A 23,006-nucleotide genomic window follows, 5' to 3' on the forward strand; every position below is an offset into this window, starting at 1 on the left:
ACGCATATCTACTTGTATATCGAGAGATGGAATCTCGATTCATTTTAAATACAAATTCGTCTTCTTATCAGGAGCAAACAGATTTCGTGGAAAACGTTAAAAGCCAAAGATATCGATCTAATTTACTGGCCTGAAAACGATTGTTTATAGGTCGTGCTGGAAACTCGTAGCTGGTTCGTTGTCGGAGGCTCTGAAAAACGATCGTAATATTTGTAGGCGATAAATAAATGCTACGTAACGCGTATGGGTACTATTTTGCAGGCCACACTCGAGTCAGATTCGCTTTGGAGTTTGCCGCAGTTAGCGCGTTCCATTGTATATTCTCTGTATGCTTGTGTAGGGGATATAGAGAAAGCTATAATGACTTGGAACCGGGTATACGGGCGTTATAGGATGGTTAGCACGGAAGATCCTTTGTTACGTCATCCAATTTGCGCTTTGTGATATAGACGATCGAGATTGATCATTAATGCAAACGGATTTGACCGATGCGACGTTCTTTTTATTCCATTTCTTTTTTTTCGTTCAATTTGTTCTATTATTTGCTCTGCTTCTTTTCTCTTCTCCTCTTTTTTAATACTTTCCACTTGATTTGATCGACTAATTAAATCGGAAACGTTGCTCGTTCGTTCGTAAATATTAGAGTTAGTACATTAGATATGAGAACGATGCAGAGTTTATCTTCCTGGAGCTCTCCTCAAAGATCGATCTTAACGAACATGTAAAAGGAATGAAAAAAGAAAGAAAAAAGGAAGGAAAAGACTAGATTTCAAAGATAGTAAGAATCTCGTCGTACAAATTTCGCGGATCGACTTGGGGAAACAAAAATAATAGTAGGAGAATTCCATGCCCTGTTAATTTCCGAGTTTCTCTTGCCAACGTGGAATATCAATAACACCGACGTCTAATTTCTTTGTCGCGTTCGTTAATATTCTCATGCTATCCCAGCTAAAGGAAAATTGTATTTATATTCTCTCGGACTTCGTTTCTACGTCATCGAAGAGAAACGAGGACTTATGCTGCGTGCCATTTCCATCCTTCTCACGGTATTTCATTAGCAGCTTGCAATTAAGAATTCGTGGAAGCTTCTTCCGGTCGAGCGTGGCTCGTGAACAAAGGTAAAAAAAAGGTTCGGAGAAAGAGTGCGATGGGAAAAGTAGATGGTAGTTAGAAAAGGAACGAAAAATGAAAACTAAAGAGAGAGAGAGAGAGAGAGAGAGACCATCATGTTGGATTCGAAATTTGAATGCTATCGGAGAGAAGGGTAAATGCTTTAGCCCAGTTGGCCAAAGTACCGAGTGAAATCGATGGTTAATGGACAAAGTTGACATCGTTACAACGTCCTGTGGAACTGTAGCCGGAAACTACGTACATTCGTTTCACTTAGGCTCTCTCTCTTTCTCTCTCTCTGTCTCTGTCTCTGTCTCTGTCTCTTATACTCTCCTCGTCTGGTACATTAGACCGATATTCCTATCCTAGCTCATTCGTATAAACGTTGCTAGCGAGTTCTCGATGTAATAGTAGCTACGGTTTTATCTCCCGTGAAGGTGAAACTTTTTGAGGAACGAGCGAGAAGAGATACTTACTTAGAGAAACCTCAATCTTCCAATCACCTGTTAAATCGAGCAACCGAATTCAAGGATAAGGAAAGTAGGAATTGCAGAAAATCTCTGGACGTTTTCTAGGTCACCCACGGATCACGAGGCTTTCGTGTTTCCATTCCATTTCTTTCCTCGCCAAGCCTTTCCACGTGTCTATCGTGTCTATCGCGTTAAACCTTTCATCATTGTAATACAGCTAATTACGTAGAACCTTGTAAGCGTTATCGATGTTACGCAGCACGGTTCGACTATTATTCAGTATTCTCGTTCGAAAGGTTATCTCTACAACGGTATAGATTTATTGGTTGTGTCCTTTCATTGGAGGGCAAGCGATGATAAGATAGTGAATATGTAACAAAGTACCAGAGATATGCTTTTTATAACGTTTTATTCTGGTTATTCAATTAGATATGTACTTTGTGAAATATTTGGACTCAAAGTAGAAGATAAAATTGTGTGAAATTCGCGCGACCCTGTTTGATCGACGATCGGCATAACTTTGTTGACCGGATCTAACGATTATCGAGTCGTTCGATTAACGCTCTCGATTACGTGGAACTTCATATTACGCTTCCTGCCTTGCTTGTTTCCTCTCTTCCTCTCTCTCTTCCTCTCTCTTGTTTCCGTTCTCGTAGCTCAACTCTTCTACGCGCGCGCGCGCGCGTGTGTGTGTGTGGCTCTGTGTAAATGTGTTCATTACGTTTGTATGTGCGCGTATGTCAGACAGAGAGAGAAAGAGAGAGAGAGAGAGAGAGAGAGAGTGAGCGGCAGGGAGAGAGGGGTGGAGAACTCGACAGGGCGATTTGTCGCAGCCAAATGCAATTGTCCTCTTATTTCTTCGATAATTGCGAAATCGGGTGATGAAGCTGCTGTTGCCCTGCCTCGCTAACACCAACGTTAACAGCAATGCTAGCACGTTAGCACGAATTCGCGAGCGGAAAACGAAACGCCAGTATTTGCAGGAAGCTCGACGGAAAAGAGGTCATTATTAAGTATTTATAGGTGGCCCGTAATTTCAAAGTTTCGGGCTCCTTTCAAATAACGTTCGTTTCGTTTTTCTTCGTTTTCTTTTTCGCGTGAAGGAAATTACAATGACGGAAACGATTACTGGTTTTTGTTCTGTTTCAAATCAAAAAGTTTATTTCGAAAAGTTATTAAATATAAGAGATATCGTGATTTTCTTAAAAATACTTTTCAATTATCGAGTTTCTCCGAAGCACGAGGATCCCACGAGGATCCGACGAGGATCCCACGAGGATCTTACGGGGAAAGCGAAAGGGCCACTTTTAATCAATCTCCCGTCAAATCCGTGACTTAATCGCGTCCGAAGGAAATTTCGCGTGATTTAGCGGAACGAGGTAGAACGTAAAATTAAATAAGGTTTACCGTAATGGCCGGGATAGCGATTGTTATCTCGGTTTGATGAGGCCGACCCTAACCTTTTCATTCTTCCACCAGCCGTATAGTATACTTGGCCGAGCGTGTCATTTTACATTACGAGATTCTAAAATTAACATTTTTTCCCGTTACGGTTGTCTCTTGTCCGAAAAATTGCGATCTTTTCCATCTACTCGAAACTGTTGGTCTTATCGAGCGAAATTTTAAGTTGAGTTTGTTAGTCCAATCGAAAACATTGTTTCGCGGTAAGCGTTTAACCAAATTGGTACACAATAATGTGATAACCTTTGATAATACCGTTAACGAGCGTTCGACTCGACGCGGGTAACTTAAATGGAAACGTAAACGAGAGAGAAAGTATTCTGCGTGCGGATTACAAGCTTATCAAGCAAACTATTTCGATTTGCGAGAGAACGGGCACAAGCGCGCTCGCACAGAGGAAACATTGGAAGGCTACCGCGAATCGCGTATTCGTTGGAAACTTTGTGAAAAGCAACGTGTGACGTTGATCGGTGCTCGGCCGAACCCTTGTCAGCCTTCAACCACATTCGGAGAAGACGCGATCACGAATCAAACTCTTGCTTCTGCTCTCTTTTTTCTCTCCATTTTTCTACAACCTTTTTATTTTTTTTATTTTTTTTTCCTTTAAGTTACTCGAGACAAATACTAGCTTTTAATGCAAATTTGAAACTCTGATAATTACATACCGTACAATTTCTATTTTTGATTTCGAGAAAACCCATTAATAAGGAAAACTTCTCTAAATTATTCTTCGTAACTACGATAAAATGCTTTTCAGGAAAAGGGAAAAGGTTAAAAGAAAGAGTCCAATCCTTGAGCGTCAACGAAGAACACGAAGGAAATAGCCCGCGTCTTAATTTTTCATGCGATAATTTTATAAATAAATTCATTAATCTTCTTTGCCCGTACGCTATTAAAAGAGTTTTAGCTGAGCAATTTTTATTTCTTTGTCCGTTTTACTTTAGAAACAGATTTTCACTCGGTTTTATTACACGAATTAGAAAGAGAATTCATTCTCGGTCGACTTTTGCAGTAGCTTCGTTGGTCGACGAGTCTTTTTCCATAATCGATTACGATATTTACAAGAAAGATTTAAGCGAACGCGACCGTGCTGTGGAATAGGGACTTTTTTTTATACACACACGAAATGCTAGAAAATGCGTTTACAAATTGTGTTTGACGATAAAGTTTGTAAGGCTCAAGATTCGTTCGAAATTGCCGCTAGTGACAAAGGTCGATCGATTTTCCGACAGGTGGCGAGTCAACGCTTGACAATATGGCGGTTCTAAAGCGCGGCGAACACGAAATATCGATCGTTTTCAGACTGGAAAGATTTACCGCGTGCATGCCAGCCGTGCCTCCTACGAACATATGTCATGTTATTTACGAGCGAGGCATTACTCTCTGCCCGATTTACTATATTTTATGTTACGTGGATGGACTTGCAATTCTTTTGAATAGATCGACCGGCAGACGTGACCAGGGTGTGTGTTCTCGGTCACGCTGGTCATACACGCGAAGTGCGTATGACGTTCCTCGTTTCCTTTTTTTTCCTTTTCCTTCTTTTTTCCTTTTTTTTTTTTCTTTCATAAGCTTTCTCCTGTTTCATCGAGCCGTTCGAAATCTCATCCCTATCAACTTTTCAAGCTCGTCTCTCGAATGATACTCTCATTCCCCGCCGTTCCATGGTTATTTAATTAAATCGCTACCAATTTGTGCCTTTCACCGATATGCACTCACTTCTCTGCTTTGTTACTTTTCATCGAGCACACGTTTTCATTCGGTGTCAATGACACCATCCTTGTCCAAGCAGCTGCCGCCGACTAATACCTGCTGGGAAGCTAATAGCTATGAGTCAAGTCAATGAGTCGTTAGTACTCCATTTTCGGAAAGGGCAAGTTCATTGAGGAGAGGAGAGAGAGAGAGAGAGAGAGAGAGAGAGAGAGAGAGAGAGAAAGAGAAAGTAGCGGAGCATAATGGAGTTATCAAAATTGTGTTTTTCCCAAGTCGATCGTTTTCCTTCTGATTAACCTATTGTTCGCGATGATTAGAGAAAGAGAGAGAGAGAGAGAGAAAGAGAGACGTAGAGAGTGCTCGTTCATTCGACAAAAGAAATAAAAAAAAGAAAGCAAAAAGTAGATCGAAAATGAATCCGATCGAGGGAATGGTAGCAGCCCTGAAATTTGTTACGTCGACCGTGAAGAATTTCTGGCGTAACCCCTACGAGCTGACTCGTCGAACGATCTCGAAACGAGAAAATCGAACTTTCCATTACCTTTTGAAATTCGTCGGGATCAAGAAAGGGAGAAGCTGAATCGCGCATGCCATGTTGGGCAAGAAAGAGAGAGAGAGAGAGAGAAAAGGTACTCGAGGGTGATTGAGAACTTCCGAATGACGTTTTCGAAAAGCAACGTGGTTTCTCAGCGTTGATATGAGAACGTGCATTATCGCGGGAAAGGGGCGACCATTCGTCAGAGTAACGCCGGGCTGACCTCTTTCGGAGAATGGTGGCCCATCAGACTTTTCGAATTGGTATTCTCCCTTGGAGAAAGCATCGGGGACGACGGTGATCGAGGAACGTCTTAAAAGCGTTCGATCGAGGGCTGGAACGCGATTAATTCGTTATATTCGTTATATCCTATAAAAAGCTACCGGCTGTACCTTCATTTTCTCTCTCTTTCTCTCCCTCTATTTCTTCCTTACCTCCCATGGAATCTCGAGCTTTCCGAGGACGTAAAATATTTTCAATATTCGCTCCGTTTGGAGAATGTTCTCTCTCTCTCTCTCCCTTTCTCTCTCTCTCTCTCTCTCTCGGAAATACACACATGCGCGTACACGCTCATTCGGTCTTGTATTCTCGCTGTAAAAATTCTCTGGACTTTACTTGCGGAGTAAAAAAGACGGGCAGACGCGTAAAATCCTCTTCTTTGTGTTTCCCGATCCGCTTCTGGGATTTCCTTTGACCCGGCAATAAAGAGGCCTTAGACCGTCTGTTTGACCCACGCATTCGGAATTATTTCGACCTTACTCCTTCGTTCTCCTTCGCTCTCTCTTTTTTCTCTTCCCCGACCCTCTTCCCATTGGTGTACAGGCAGCTCTCGTTTACCCTCTTCTCTCCCCTTTCATTTGTAACTCATAATTCGTATCGCCGACGGCATAATACATACTTTTCCGGCGACATGCAGACGCGTAGTCGAAAGTAAAGAAAAGGGTGAGAGCATCGGTCCGTCTTCGCTTAGCTTTTAAATATACCGCAAACAATGGCAGCTCTCCTTTGACTTTCCCTCGAAAAAGTATGGTACGTCGAAAATAACCCCCGATGGTCGGTTTTCCCTTTTATATAGTTCTTTATTTTCTCCTATTTTCTTATTCTTTGACGTATTCCTGTTCGAATCGATCGTCATCCCCGTTACTTTATAATCTTCGCGGATGGAGTATAAAAGTTTCTGAGACAAATTTGCGTCCGTTCCAATATCGGAAGGGTATGCTCGGTTCTTTTCAGGTCAAAGGGATATCGTCTATACGCTTTCTTTTCTAGAGGTTCGGCTTTTCTTTGTAATTTCACCGAGCGTCTTTATCTTTTCTCAAAAGTCGGATAAATAAAGAGGAAATATTGCGAGGAACACGTTCGAGATCTATACGGTGATGCTACGGATTTATTAATACTATCGAATTGTATACAACGGAAAGAATTTCGGAAGAAAGAAAAAGAGAAACGATTTTGAATTTTATACGTTTAATTAATCACCGTCGTACGCGATACCTGGGCCGTTTTATTAAACTCTATCAACTCTATGGACGGATCATTGTTTTACTTTGGATTTCTTTTTTATCCTTTTTTTCTATATTAAATAATGTATAAATAAATCTGCAGACGTCGGAGTTACGTGAAATCGATCCCGCCGTATTAATAGATTTTCCATTTTTTTCCTCTGCAAAATGCGATTATTTATACGAGTCTTTCTTTGTTCTAGAATTTGCAAATTCGGACGAAGTAACGATCGACCGACTTTCGTCGGATTACGCCTTTTTTCTTCGGCGAACATAAAGCCTAACTTGGTTTCGTAATTCTTAAAATTAACCAATGCAATTCGTACGCTAATAAGAACGTAAAAGGATCATTTTTTAATTCGTTGCACGATTATTACTTTTTCAAAAATTTGCAAACAACAGGACTAATTTGAGAGATATGCGAAAACCTCGTTATCGTTAGAACGATTCATCTTGTCGAACTAGGCTTGGATTAATGCGCGCACGAACGAATTCACTTTCCGACGATGCAACTTTGAAATAATGTATGGTTACCGCGTACAATTATGAGAAGTAGCGGCTATACGTCGACGGAACATTTGTTAGATTAAGATCTGACCTCGCCCACTCCGAGAGAAGAAAATGATTACGGTGGGTACGGTCCTTGGGTTAATAACGTTCCATTACAAACACACGAACACGCGCTCACGCATTCCCGTCGCTATGCGTAAACGCAAATCATTTCGTTTCAGCGTTCGCGCGAAATTTCGAGTAACGAATACCGCACGTGAATTATATCGACTCGTAAAACAACGACCGGCCCAAACTTTCGATACTATTTTCATCTTCCTTTTCACGTCGGCGGACTCGTATAAAACGAGTACTCACGGCCGTATGAAATTGACGCATACCGTCGAAAACCCAAACGCAATTATTGTCCGACGGAAAAGCACTAAATGCAAATGGTTTCATCGTTGTTGCTCGTTTCTAAAATTCTCTTGGTCGTGCCAAACGAAACGTCCCTGATCGCCGAAACAGAGCCAATAACGGAAAATTTGGTCGGGCTATTCTTCGAATATCGTTTCATTATTTCTAACAAGAACATTTCTCTTTCGCTCATTACGATCAGTTCCGTCCCTTTGGGAAATAGTATTGGATTAAAAGTCTAAAACCAAGCGTAAGAGACGATATTGTAAAAACGAGGTTTCTTTCTTTTTTGTATTCTCTCCTCTTTCCATCGTAAATCATGCCATCGTCGCGACCACTAAGATCCGACCGCTTCGTCTCGAGTTATCCAGTCGTCGTCAAAAATAATGTTGAAAAAAAGCGTGGAAAGATATCCGACACGAGTTTTCTCGCGAAAAGTAATGGAAATTCACGCGATGTTTTATTACGGCCACCAACGACGAATAAGAAGATACAAGGATGAATCTACGGACGTGTAAAGGTAGTAGAAAGGTACCGGAGAAAAAATGTTTAAAAAAAAAAAAAAGATACGAAGCAAGGTGAATCCAGAAAGTGCATTACACCTTGTTGCAACGCTCATTATTTCGCTCCATTCTGCGATTGCATCGCGCAAAGGGGCCGCCTTTTACGGCCGAAAATTCCTTTCGTTGCCTCAGCGTTTCGTGTTTCTCTCTGGAATATAAGAGGGAAAGAGAGAGAGAGAGAGAGGAAAACTGAAAATGTTCTCCAGTAACGAGCATGCACATAGAGCGATTCTAATGAAATGTTACGTGTATACACCCTGTGTCCTCTCCACTTGTAGAGATCCTAGACCATGATATTGAAAATTCATTAGCGTCTATGTGGTTTTTTCTCTCTCTTTCTGCAGTTCATGTGTACGTATCTACTAATGCCGAGTTAAAAGTATGCAACCTGTTTCTTTTTTATTCGTTCTTCATTATTCGTACGCTATGTGTGTCTGTGTGCGCGCGCTCCCTCCTAAAGGGAACGTTTTTGCGATCTCGATGGTAAAGTTTTCTTCAACGTGCCAACTCGGCGGTTCCTTCGCCAAAGAGTCGCTCGGCGATAAGAAGAACTTTGATCAAGACGCGTCTCTAAAAGCAATTCGCGCTGCTTTAATTCGCTCGATTATCTTCGAGCCTTGCCAAAAGTCTTGCACCTATCGTGGCCCGCGAAATAATCTTCCTCTTTTCTCTTTCTCCCTCTCTCTCTCTCTCTCTCTCTCCCTCTTTATTTCTTTCTTCCTTTTTCACGGTCGTTCGAAAGTTTCAGCTTTTACGATTTGAATTCGGACGAGAAGGAGAAAAGGAAAAGAGAATAGGAATAATGGAAGGATTTATTTTTATTCGAGATTACACCGATAGCTCTCTCTCTCTCTCTCTCTCTCTATCGTCTCTTTCCCTTAACATCGTTACGCCCGTGGATATTCAATTTGATGCATCGAACGACTTTGTAAATAATCCACTCCTTCGTCTGCGTGCTAATTTAATTATGTCGTTGTCGAGTTTGCGAGAGAAATGGCAAGGAAAGAATCGTAGACGAAGCAAGAAGAAAACATTAAATTCCAAAGCGTTTCGTTCTCTTGTTTATTCTTACTACGTTGAAATATGCAAAATGCTCGATTTGTTAACGAATAATAAAACGCGCGAATGTGTTAAAAAAAAAAAAATAAAAGAGAGAAAATAAAAGAACCAAAATAATTTTCAATTTGCAGTTAGGAATTGCGAGGCGAAAGCAAAAGAAGAAAATTCGTAGTACCGAGATGTGCTCGTTGGAAAACACTCGGAAACGAAAAGTATCCTCCTCGTTACATCGGATTCTAATTCGCTTTTCGCGCTCGATTATGAGACTTCTAACAAAGAAAACGTGACTCCCATCGTGTACGAACGACTAACGCAGCACCGCGGATTATTATATCCGAGGGTGTCCCCTCTCTCCCCTATTAAGAGAAGAACGAGTTTTAAAGTGGTGGTCCTGAAGACCAACGCTCTCGTAGTTAAAATACAAAACGTTTTAGTAACAAGCGCGGTACACACTTGCCGGCCCGGAGTTAGAATCCACTCGAAACTCTTTCGTGGCTGCGTTAATTATGTTGTCATCCATTACATTCAAGCTGTTCGACAGTAACAGGAATAGTTTCTGCGACGTGTATTTTTTTTCTTTTCTTTTTGTCTTTTTGTCCCTTTTTTTTTTTAACATTTTTGATAAGGATTAGAACGCAAACGCTTGGATCGTTTCAGAAAAGAAAACGACTCAGGATGAACAATTTAACGAGATTGAACAATAAAAGAAAGGAATGGAATAATTTCTTCTCTCGTCCTTTTTTTTTGTTTTCTCTTTTCTTTTTTTTTATTTCCTTATTTTTCCACTTAACCACGAGACATGTATCTTCCAGGTAAAAGCTATGAATCTTAATGCGTCGGTTTACCTTAATTACAAAGTGTAAAGCCTTATCCGTCCTTTATCCTATCCGCCTTTTTCTAACGCAAGATATACCCACTTTGTAACGTACCACTTGGAAAGCGTACATGCGAACCTTACATTTATCTTCCTCCACGCTTCAACCAGCTAATCTTTCTCGAGTGCTTTAAAGAAGAGGATGAAGAGGGAGAGAGAGAGAAAGAGGGGGAGAGAGAAAGAGAGTGAGAAAGAGAGAGAAGGAGAGAGAGAGAGAGAGAGAAAAGACCGTTTGAATTTCGCGTCGTTACGATAGCCGAATTTTCCCCTTGAAATATCGCAAGAGAAAGAGAGAAAGGAAACGCTCAGCAAGCGTGGAATAACGAAATATATGAATTTACATACCTTTCGTCCTAACATAGGAGCGTCTGTGAACGTTCGAAGATAAATGAATTTGAATGGTCATCCTCTCTGGCAGTGCACCAAAGCTGCGAGAAATCTCTCGTTATTTTTCTTTCGTTTCTCGTTTTAACAAAAAAATAAATAGAAAAAGTTCTTGGATTGCGTCTACATAAAAGCACGAGTAACGGGGGAAAGAAAATCGCGAGAAAACGTTTAAGAAACTTTTGTAGGGTAGCATCGCGACAATGCTATCTGTTACGTCATTACTGTGGTTTATTGTTATTGATGAAGTTACGAAATTTTATTACTCCGCGAAATGGTGCAGTGCGACGTTCGCGTTTGTAGCCAACGGTGCCGTTATGTTGTACGTTTCCATGTGTATGCAAGGCTGCACGTTGTATGCACGTATGCAAGAGCAGGTATTTGTGTCTATATATCCGTATATGTAGTATCATATAGAGGTATCAAATACTCGCACACATAGAAACGCGCGCACACACACATCCTGCTTCTCGCACTAACGAGGCTGTAAATTCTACGCGTTTGCTCGGTAATGATTACGCGATATCACGAGTTAATGGAACTAACAGATGACGTCGCTTCGTGAAAAGTGCATCCGCCTAGCGTGTCATAACGTTCCTACCTTCTTTCCACGCTGTTTATACGCAATTCGTTCGTTGGTTAGGTCGAAAATCGAGAAAATTAGTCGTAATATTGATTTTATTAAAATTTTATCGGCTTTCCTCGAAAAATTCCTAACGATTTAATAAAAACCGCTTTATTTTTCTTTTATATTTTCCTTTATCTTTAGATATTTTTCGAGGTCCGAAAGATATCTTCGAGAGGTTGCTCGTAATGTTGGCTAAATGTCGACCATCAGCATAGTCATCGCAGTTGCGGGTAAAGCATTAAATGCAGAAAGTCGGTCTGCCGACGCGTTAGAGTCTACAAAGTTCAGCCGTGTATATTCTCTGCATTTTATTTGCATATACGGCCGGCGGACGTGGCGATGTGCTTTCATCCGTGGAAGGATATATGTATCTACGTATGTACATACGTTCGAGAGAGAAAAGAGATTGAGAAATCGAGGTTACGGTGTTTGACTTTACCGAGATTCTTGCAACCGGATCAAACCTTAAACGAATGCGCATATCTTTCGATATGGTGTCCCGTTAAATCGGATAAAATATTGTCAACCGATCTTTGCACGTTTATTCTGTAGAAACACGTTGATTTTAGCATTTAAACCGGCACGATTTTAATTATCGATAAAAATATTCAAGTAGCGCGGGATTGAAACAAGCGACTGGAACGAACAAACGTTCTCCTCTGTTATTTCATTTCTCTTGTAAAAATCAAAACCGTAGTACCAACCGCAGAAGAACTCGCGTTGTCAAACATATTTACTATTAACCTAAAAATGCCTAGATCGTGTACGTACAAAATAGATCGACCTCGCAAAAAAGCTAGCACATAGAGATAAGTCCCATGGCAAAAACGCATTAAACAACGGTCGGTGTTCTGCCAGCGGCAATAACCCCTTGGCTTTCTTCTTCGACACAGCGTTTGGAACGCGAACGTTGGCCGAGCTTCGACCACCACCACACCACTGCTGCCACCACTACCACCATCAGCACCACTACCAGCACTGGCTACCACTAGCAGCAACACCAACACCAACACCAACACCAACACCAGTAGCAGCCGGCGGCAGTAGCGGTGGTATCTGTCGGATCGTATGCAAATCTCTTGTGGCTTAATTACGCGAACACGCCTACTATATGAGGTTTCAGATCGTACGTAACGCGAACCGGAACCCAATATATTTCTCCAGCGATAAGAAGAAACCCTCAGGTGTAGCCTTTAGCTTCTCCAACGCCTTCTCTCTCTCTCTCTCTCTCTCTTTCTCTCTCTCTCTCTCTCTCTCTCTCTCTCTCTCTCTCTCTGTCTCTCTTCCTTTTTCCATCTCTATCTTTCTTAGTACATCTATGCGTGTTTGAAGTCTCCTGAATTTCGCCACGTCCGTTTTACAAGTCTTTACACGGTCATTGTCTGATCTCTCTCTCTCTCTCTCTCTCTCTCTCTCTCTCTCTCTCTCTCTCATTTTCTCTTTCGATTTACGAAACCCATTATTAACTTTCTTTTAAGATTACAAGATAAAGAAACGAAAAATACTTCCAGATTTGATACGATTCCCATTTATTTAATACCGCTATTTCTTGATTCCAACGATGATGGTGATTAAAAGGAAATCATGCTTGTTGCAAAAACTCGGACGAATGTTACATAGGGACATTGATACTTTCTTTCTTTTTCAATTTCTATTCGCAACCCTATGTATTATCGCATTTAAAATTTATTGGATGACATTTTTGTCTCTCAATGTTTTTTCAAATTCTTTATAGATTTATTATCACGAAAGAGTTGTAAACGTCCATTGTAAAACTTTTATGCTTAAAGAAGATGTCTGCAGCTAGAACATTGTTTTGCTAGCTTGAGTACGATCTAGGTTGTGTACTTCTAGAGATGGTACCTTTACCAGTTGGTAAATAAATTACGGTAACTGTGGGTGAACCAGTTGGCCAACAAACTATCGGAGTGGAAGGCGAAATCTAGAGAGAGAGAGAGAGAGAGAGAGAGAGACAGAGAGAGAGAGAGAGACAGAGAGAGAGAGAGAGGGAGAGAGAAAGAGAGAGAGATAGAATGGCCGACGGTGGATTTTAATCTTTAGTGAACTTTCGCGACCTTTCTCTCTCTCTCTCTCTCTCTCCCTCTCTTTCTCTCTCCCTCTCCTCTTACTCTCTATCTTTCTACGGACTGTGCAGTTTAGTTTCCGTTGATATTGCGGACAAGAGCGATAAGCAATGTTTTCTCTTGGAAAGCAAATAATACTACAAAGCTACGTTAGCTACCATGTTCGCGAGCAGGGTAAACGATAATTGATTAACTAGTCCCGTATAACGCTATTTCAATAATTACTCCTGTTCGTTCGATTCGACGCTGAGATTATTCGGTATGTCGCGAATTAATTTTACTCAGAGTTACGATAGAATTTTGCATTCACGTGTCGGCAACGTCTATTCGAGTCGATTATGTCACGGCGTGCCGATTAGATCGAAAGTTGGGTCGCAATTCGACATCCTTCAGAGTGTAGCGGTTTGTGCTAGTCAACGACGCGTAACCTTCGGTGTAATGGTTACTCGGAATAAAAGCTATGTAAATGACGTAAAGACCATCGTAATAAAAATAAAGATAAACAGGGGATTAAAAGAGAAATCCGTTCCTTTATATCGGACGGAAGATGTGCGTTTCGTGAAACCTTCTTTAACTTCGAAGCACCGCCGTTCGATAAAAGTCGAACTCTCGTCTTTCTCGTTCCTTTCTCCTTCAGAAATTTCTCCTCCAGAATTTCTCCAGGAATCTTCTTAAACCAGGTGAACGCATTGCGGGTATGCGGTTATTTCTCTCTCTCTCTCTCTCTCTCTCTCTTTCTTTCAAGAATGCAGTGCAAGTTTTCCAGTTCATTGTTGGTTCAAGAAAAAAATAGTTGATAAAAATCTGTCGATATTTTTATAAAAATGTTCTTGCTTTTGCGTCCGCAATTTTAACCTCTTTTCTTTTTAATTCCCTGTACTCGACTATTAACAGAAAATCTCGGAAGAAAAATGGAAAACGTAACTGCAAAGTGTAAGTTTCATTCATAAAGAGTAGGGATAATATCAAAGAGAGTGGCTTCCGGTGGTGCCTACTTCGAAATTATACAGCGTTTATGCTCTTATTAATGCGAGTCCTGGCAGATAGGGTTGGAGATTGAGGAGGTTGAGTTATGATTCGACTCTACCTATCTCTATGCCTCTCTCTCTCTCTCTCTCTTCTCTACTCAATTCTTGCTCGTTCCTTGGGCGCTTTTGAGCCGGCACCGCCATAATGCCCTGTGATTAATCCCCCGGGGCACGAGCTGGCAGTACCATGGTGCATCTCACCACCTTCCAACCCCAGTTCGAGGCTTCCAACCCCCCTGTCTCTCTCTCTCTCTCTCTCTCTTTCTCTCTTTCTGATCTACACTTACCATCTTTGTGTGCGGTACCGCCTTTCCATGCGGATCACTATTTCACGAGACGTCCGGAATTTTAATACGCGGTTTTACTCTCTCTCTCTCTCTCTCTCTCTCTCTCTCTCTCTCTCTCTCTCGCCCTCTCTCTCTTCCTTCCTTCTCTCCCTTTGGAGGTACCTTCCTCACCTCGGCACGTCCTGTGCGCGCCTCTCGTGTCAAAATTTATACACGGTCTTGTCTGCCGGCGGCTGATCCATAATTAGCCCATGTGCATCGTACGGGTGGTTGCTCCTTTCGACGCTCTTCCTCCTTCTTCCCGCTCGCGCTATTGTCTATCTTCCTCTTTCTCTTTCTCCCTCGAACTTTCCTCTTTTTCTTTCTTTCTTTCTTTCTTTTCTTCTCATGTACCCCGATGCGCCTAAAGGCCGTACGTTAATATCAAGCCGGATTCCTTTTTCATTTTCCTTTTATGACGGGACCCTAGGATGTATTTTGTTTTATGTTTGCGCGTGTGCGTTACTTTTGTTTGAACATCGGTAATAGTGTTCGCGTTATAGATAGACAGATGTATAAGTGATTAAATGGAAAATAAAGTCCCTTATTAAAATTTTCATAAAAATATTTGTTATTTAAAAAATATGCTCGCATGTATTTTCGATACCTATAGGTATATAGACGCACGTGTAGCACGCTGTTATTAATTTTATATAAAAAGTAATTTTTCTCTTTGGATGTTAATAACGGAGAGACGTTAATAACACATTCCTTTTCCCTTCCCTCATATACTTCGATAGAATTCGTCGGTACGTTCTCGCGTAGGAGAACGCGAGCTAGGAATTTTTTAATATTCCTACCTGTCTTAGACGAAAATTGATAATAGGCTACTGAAATAGTGGCATCTTTCGTTCCTCGCTCGATTGTTATTATTGTCGATCGTACGAAGAGTAGAACGAATAGAACGAGGAGGAAAAGGGGGAGGGGATTAATTACGAATGCAGCATATGATTTATATTAATTGGTGCGCATGATTTACTACCTTCATATTACTCGCATAAAATCACGACGTATGACAAAATATCCACGAGGAGAGAACCATAAATTAGCATCCATTTCGTCGTAGTTCTCGATCGTTTGCCACCAGCGCGAGATATATCGTAGTTATATACAATTAATAATTCTCACGTAGATACTATTCATTCATTATTATTATGCCAGGATTTTTTATTATTTTATTCGCCGTTTGAGCAGACAATACGACAGATCTTTGTTGAAAATGTTACCAACGATAGGAACGAAACTGGCGTCATCGTCGGCGTCCATTGTCGAGAAAACGAGGTCCTTGCTATTTCTGTAAAACTCGTAGCACGATTTCTCTTGGCGCGTGGAAATTCTCGCAATAGTCTCTCTCTCTCTCCCTCTCTCTCTCTCTCTTTCTCTCGGTGACTATAGCTACGGTAAAAGCAGATTCGTTAGGCGGTATAAGCTGTAATCGTTAGCATGTCTGGGATTAAGGGTTGGACAGGACGAGGTTAGATGGTAGGTGATTAAGAATTCAGTGATATACACGGACATTGGGCAAGCGTTCCTCGTTTCGTTCTCTCTCTCTCTCTCTCTCTCTCTCTCTCTCTCTCTCTCTCTCTCTCTCTCTCTCTCTTTCTCTCTGTTTCTCTCTCTATCTCTCTCTATCTCTATCTTTCATGCACGCATACGTAGTCAGAAACGTTCGAACACATGGACGTACACGTGGCTGTTCCAACTTCCTGCACAATCGGTACGAGCACACCCTTCTTCGTCCATCCGTCCGTCGGTCTTTCAAAGAGTTAAAAAGAGAAGGATAGAGATAGAAAGTCTCGAAAACCGTTAGAATGTATCTACGTACCTGCGTCTTCCTAGAGACGCGTTATATTTATACGCGAGAGGAATTAATTCGGCGCCAAGGCGAATTAACTTTCTATGGCGTCCTGCCAGGCTCACAGTCTGTTGATCCGACGGAATTCAACCGCCATTGGATGTAATTGAGGAGACTGCTACCGCAATGGTGCTATTTCTCTCTCTTTCTCTCTCTCTTTTTTTTTTATTTTTATAAGCTATGGATATATCGTTTATCATTTTCCCTTTTAATTTGCACGTAAGAACTAAGAGAGAAAGAAAGGTTATGCTAGAAGAAGTATAGGAAACCAGAGTGCGATTAAATTGCAATGCCTCGTCAAAACTTTGAACGCAAGATAATGAAGATGAATTGCGAATTTTGTTGCAATTATAAGAGAGGGTAAATAAATTATTAGAGCACGGCTCTCTCAAAAATGCAACGCGTTTGCTTATCCCCGACAAAGTCGAATGCTTCAAAGTTTTCTAAGTCATTAATGTTACCAGTTGGTTATTGTATCTTCTTTGGAAATTATTTTCAATCTTTGCGATTATCGATTATCGAACCTTCAACGATCGAAGAACGATACGGTTAAATGAGATAATAATGAGTCCGGAAATTCTTCCTTTCTTTTTTTTTTCACTGATACAAGATTTCATTAATAATACAATTTTTTTTCTAATTTTTTCTAACTCGATATCCTTCGTTTTGATAACAAAAGTAACGACAAAAACGTGTTTGTGACGAGCGATCGTATAATTGCTGCTTATTCATCGAGAGCATTTTAAAGTATAATTCCTGATAGAACGATTCAGCCTGCGTATTTTGCTAATAATCAATAGGTAGATGGAGAAATTGATAGATAGATACCATTGGATAGATCAAATGATAACTTTTGTTCAGTGAAACGACAAACGAATCAGCGAGAACATCGGGTTTTCGGTCTATCGAATTCCATGGCGTAGGAGAGATTCTCGGTCGCGAATCGAACGTCGATTGCGGTCCCCTGATATTAACACCATGTTACGAGTTAATAATTAGATCGTCCAGCCATTCGATTCTAGTTGTAACCAAATTTCAAAGCGTACAAAAGCGAACGTACGTTGCGGAACATCCGCTACTGTTTCTCTCTCTTTGTCTCTCTCTCTCTCTCTCTCTCCCTGTCTCTTTCCCTCTTACTATCTCTTTGATTTGGTATAGCCGAACAGTTTAATATTACATATCTGACAAGCAACATTATAATGGTAGAATTGATTGATTACAAAGGGAACAGTGTACAATGAGAAAGTTACTAATCCTCGAAATGGCAATAACTATCTTTATAGTTTTGACGAGACGTGATCTCGATGCACCGAATGCAAATTGTAAACTTTCTCCTCGGAAACTTCTCTCCCTTCTTTCGTATTATCGATCAAACTTCTCGATGTTCATACGTATTTGCATGCACATTACGTTGAATTTTGTATGACCGCAAGCGCCTGTATTTGTTTGCGTGTATAGATAGGCCGCTTAATCCAATCGCAATGGGTTTTCCGAATTTTATCGTTTTTGTTCTCCTTTCCATGATTGGCGTTTCATCACGCGGAAACGAAAGCGTGATGTTTCATCGAGTCGTAAAGTGTGGAAAATAGATGATGCGAGGGGTGAGAGAGAAAGAGAGAGACAGATAGATAGTCTTTGTCAGAGAATTAATTGGAAAACGCAATGGATTATTGACAAGCATAGATTCGCGGCAAATAGTGTGGAGGTGAGCCATCGAATATTGAAAGGGTTCAATACGGTACGTTTGTCTACTGGTCCGGTCCGGCCTCGAAAATCTTGCTTAACTTTTCACGGAAACAATTACTGCGTCATTCTCTGTTCTTTTTTCTTTCTTTCTTTCTCGTTATTTGTCTGTCGAGGCCTAGCCATGTTTACCAAATCGTGTAGACATCCAAATTGATTTGTTTATATTCCTTTTCATTCTTATCTCTCTCTCTCTCTCTCTCTCTCTCCCTCTCTCTCTTGTTATTATTATTACGTATGATTCAACAATGTTTTGTTATCACCGGTAACGCAACATACATACGTAGTAAAAGACGCGGTAAGTACATAGTAAATAATAAAAACACGTATGGTAATAAAGGATGATTTTTTATGTTATGATAAACGTAATTTGCATAAACATTCGAATTATGGTATGAGTTTACTTGTGAACCATTAGCGAGAAAATAATAAAAAGTGAAAGATTTGACTCGATAAACTCATTAAAAGTTTGTCATTAATTTGATTTCAGAAAACGGTGAGCGCGTCCTCTGCATGACAACGGGAGTAACATCAACAGTGAGTGAATCTTGAATAAATTCGATAAATCTGTAAACACAAAACAAATAGAGTAGGAACTTGATTTGTTATAAATTTCGTAGATTTTCACGGGTACCTCTAATGGCACCTTTAGTGATCGTTTATTTCTGTTGGTACTTGAGAATCAAATAAATGTCTCTTCGTACGACGGCCGTCGGATATTTACAGTCGACATTGAGAAACTCCTCTTGCGTTTAAACGCGTCATCGTGTTTCTTCTTATTGCCGCTTCAATATTACTTTATTCGAGACAACAAATCTTTGTGCCCTTCGTCAATCATACGCGAAAACATTTTCAAAGTATTCGGTCAAAGTTTCAAAACATTCATCTTACAAGACTGAAGAATGTAGTACGTCGACATAGTAAATAAAGTTAAAGTAAATACGCGTGTCTAAACTTTCGTAGTATTTTTTCCAAAGACTCTGTATATCGCGTGTACGTCTAGGAATATTAGTTTCTTTTTTACATTTTTTTCAGGTTTGCTTATATTCCCAGAAAATCGAGCTCGAGTTCGAGCTATTTCGGCGAATTCCAAAGGCGATGTAAACAATCGCGGAATGGAACCGAATGGAACGATGATCGAATCAGTTCTCTTTGAAAATTCGTGGAGACAGGAGGCTACCGATCCTATCGTATCATAATTTGTAATATTGTAAATCACGAATTTAACGTGCACACGTTCGATTTATCCTAAGGCGCAACGAACTCGTAAAAATCGACTCCTGATCTATTCAAACTATTTTTACCAATGTAAGTATAAAGAGTGGAAAGAAGACGTTGGTAGATTTATACACATTATAACGCAACTCAATTTAAAGTCTTCCTTCTAGCGGCCGCTTCTCCATAATCAAGCCATCTAATTATAGGACAGCACCTTCCAACTTCTCGGAGGAGAGAAGTTTAGTTCTTACAATTAGCTGGCTCCGAGCTACATCGTAGAGTATGGCGAACCGTGAATCTTATTTCGCATTTAATCAAAGTAATTGCTAACCATCGTTGCTTGCCACAGAGGACTTCCTTCCACTTTTCACCCTCTCTTTCCTTCACCTCGCTTTTTCTTTTCCTCGCTTCTTAGATATCTTTCCGTAGAAATTATGCGCATATCCAAATACCGAGTTTTATCATCGCGTCGTTGCTTTCGTTCCTTATTGAAACGATCGTATAATTTAATCTTTTCGGACTATTATCAAATGAAGTTAGGTTAATGCTATTAATGGCGATACTACTTTAGAATCGATTCTTTCTTAATTCAGAAATCGATGCGATCGAACGTATTTGATTAAATGTTTTGTCGTCGTCTTGACCATTGAACGAAAAGTAGAAAATTTATTGTTCCCAGTCGCTGCGAATGAAATTGAATAATATTCAAACCAAATTCTAAGAAGGTTATATAAATTCACAGTTTTCGAGCTGCTCCGAAGCTCCGTCGACGAAAGTAAAACGATGACAAAACCAGGAGGTTTCTTTCAACGCATTGACCCGGTATCGTTTTTGTTACGAATGTTTGTTCCTCCTCGATACTAGCAAAAAGATCGTTAGTGGGTCCTAGAAGTGCTATATCGATATCGTTTATCGATTCTAATTTACTGGAAAGTCATTAACGAATAAAAACCTTTTGAAATGTATTTAATGCTATGCTCTCTCTTTCTCTTTTTTCTTTCTTTCTTTTTCTTTTTTTCATTTTACTTTTTAACTTTTGTAATCAGTCGTGTGTAAAAATATTCTCTTATGCTTTGTGAGTAATGTAAATTTCAAGAAAAATTTTTACATTTGCCATTATTACGAAAATATAACACGAATTTGAAAATGAAAAAGCAATTTCCTTTGCAACGCTCTCGTTATCTACGTTCTGTTGGATTTCATTTAAACAATAAAATGTATATTCTGATATTACATTTATAGAAGATATAATGCAATTAAAGCTGCCAGGAGAAGCGTCCTTACGTGAAATCTTATATGAGTATATAACTAACGTTAACGTACTTGGTTGCTTGTTACAAAGGTGCGATCCAACGCGCATGCACAAACGTATGTTATCGCGAAACTAGCGACAAAAGGTAAATATCGACGAGAATCACATTTTCGAGATTATTCCCGATATGCAAGATGGAAATCACGTTAACGTCGTTTTACGCCAGCGACTCGAATTAGCGTCTCGATCATTCGCCATTGTTTCGAATATCGATTGAAAGCACACACGCGCGTACACGTATACGTGTGAATACGAATGATTTTTCTTTAGCCATTAAATAAACGTTTTAACGTTAATAATTTGCTAGCTGTTAAAATTGTAGATCAAAATTTAGTATTAAACTGTGGAAATTGAAAAAGAAATGAAGAGAGATAGAGAAAGAGAATTTATTGTATAAATATTTATATATATGTCTGTGTGTGTATATATATATATATATACACATATGAATTTACTTTTTTCGAATCGCTTCGAAGGTTACGGGTCTGTTATACGATTGTTTCTGGCTCGCTGACAAATAGAAAAACGGCGAGTTCTTGGTCGCACCAAGAACGTAAACAGAAGAAATCGATCGGTCGTGTGAATTATTCTCATAAATAGAGCGGAGAGTCGAACGCAATGGTTTCGATCCGACAATGCGTTAGAGAAATACGATTTCCTATATTGATATAGTTTATTAATTAAAGGTATAAAGAATACACACACACACACACACACACACATGTATATATATAATACAAAACGAGAGAAAAGTAATATAAGAGCTATTTTACACGATAAATTAATTATTTTATAAATGTACACAAGAATGGTCAATAATTCTAGATTATGTTTTCCGTACGGCACGTGTTACTCGATTGTTTTTTGATACGACGATTCGTACCACTGGTTTGCAAATTATGGGTCATAACCACTTGATAATTCACGAAATTTTCACAAATTTTACACATGGCGATGATAGGATTAAGTTCGATTCGATAAAGATCCTATGATGGTACACGGAATAAGTATACGCTCTTAGAATAAATTCGCACGTTTCCTCATTTAATTGAACTAGAAACGGAACTTGGATTAGTTCTCATGAAAGAGCGGCTAATCGAACGTCATTTAAATGAGAGGATAGTAATCGCGAGTTTGGCAGGAGGTTCGAGCATTTAACGTACCCATTCATTCTCGGGGAAAAGCCGTTAATAAACCATAGTGATTTTCACTCGGCAAAATTTCGACGAGAACGTTCGCGATCGTTGGGTAGAAGATATCGTAGTATTTGCGTCGGTGGCATTAGTAGTGGTGATGGCAGCTCTCTCTCTCTCTCTCTCTCTCTCTCTCTCTCTCTCTCTCTCTCTCTCTCTCTCTCTCTCTCGGTGAGTATATACACGCGAGGGTATAATTTAATCATCGATCGTGCTATCGTGCTCGATTACGAGTATCGCCAACAGTACTGGCACCAATACCAGCCTAGGGAAACAAGCTTTCCAGCGGGAACTTTGTGGCATGGCTTTCGAAGCTCTCTCACAAGCGCTTACTCGAATCCCAAAAGAAGAAGAAGAAGAAGAAGAAGAAGAAAAATAAGAAGGAGAAGATGAGAAGGAAGAGAAAAAGGAGGAGGGCCAACTCGAAGTATCGAGGTGCACGAAGCCCTGTCATTATTCTAATACGAAATAACGGGTCTCGCGTTATCGATTCGACTTAATATCCATCGTCGAGCGGCTTACAAATTGTTCGTTCAATTTTCATGAAGAAAGCCTCCTCCACTTCGTGCACTCGCGAGAGCGAGAAATCGGTGTTAGAGAGAGGGACAGAGAGATAGAGAGAGAGAGAGAGAGAGAGAGAGAGAGAGAGAGAGAGAGAGATAGGGAAAGAATGATGAGCGGAAGGGAACTCTTATCGAGTAGAAATAGGGAAGAAAGCTATAAATACGAGTCGCCACGACGACGACGACGACGACGGCTACGACGACAACGAGTGGACCATTAAATTGCAAGCAAAGCAATTACATCGATCCTTCTCTCTCTCTCTCTCTCTCTCTCTCTCTCTCTCTCTCTCTCTCTCTCTCTCTCTCTCTTTCTTTTACTCTCACGGTGTTTATTTAATTCGCAGCTTAAAGAAAATTATCAACGACTTTAAAAAAGCTTTCGATATCGACGAGGTCGAGAGGTCACACTTTTGTATCCTCTTTGCGACGATGCTAGATCCACCCAGTCGAGAAGAGAAGAGAAGAGAAGAGAAGAGAGA

General features: G+C 40.3%; 1 protein-coding gene and 1 long non-coding RNA gene across 12 annotated transcripts in view; both read left to right on the plus strand.

The window, feature by feature from the left end:
* LOC122637012 overlaps positions 1-23,006 on the plus strand; it is a 206,638-nt gene that overhangs the window by 50,791 nt on the left and 132,841 nt on the right. For 6 of the 11 annotated variants that reach the window (XM_043828812.1, XM_043828816.1, XM_043828805.1 and 3 more), the window contains one exon: positions 18,732-18,778. In XM_043828812.1, the coding sequence (XP_043684747.1) occupies positions 18,732-18,778 (47 nt within the window). The remainder of the gene's footprint in view (positions 1-18,731; positions 18,779-23,006) is intronic. The other 5 variants (XM_043828807.1, XM_043828813.1, XM_043828818.1 and 2 more) reach the window with 1 other exon arrangement.
* LOC122637025 lies at positions 18,787-20,424 on the plus strand. The gene is made up of 2 exons (XR_006329113.1): positions 18,787-19,549; positions 19,618-20,424. It is a non-coding gene; the product is annotated as an uncharacterized LOC122637025 (long non-coding RNA).

Source organism: Vespula pensylvanica, chromosome 24 (genome assembly GCF_014466175.1).
Source record: "Vespula pensylvanica isolate Volc-1 chromosome 24, ASM1446617v1, whole genome shotgun sequence".
NCBI lineage: Eukaryota > Metazoa > Arthropoda > Insecta > Hymenoptera > Vespidae > Vespula > Vespula pensylvanica.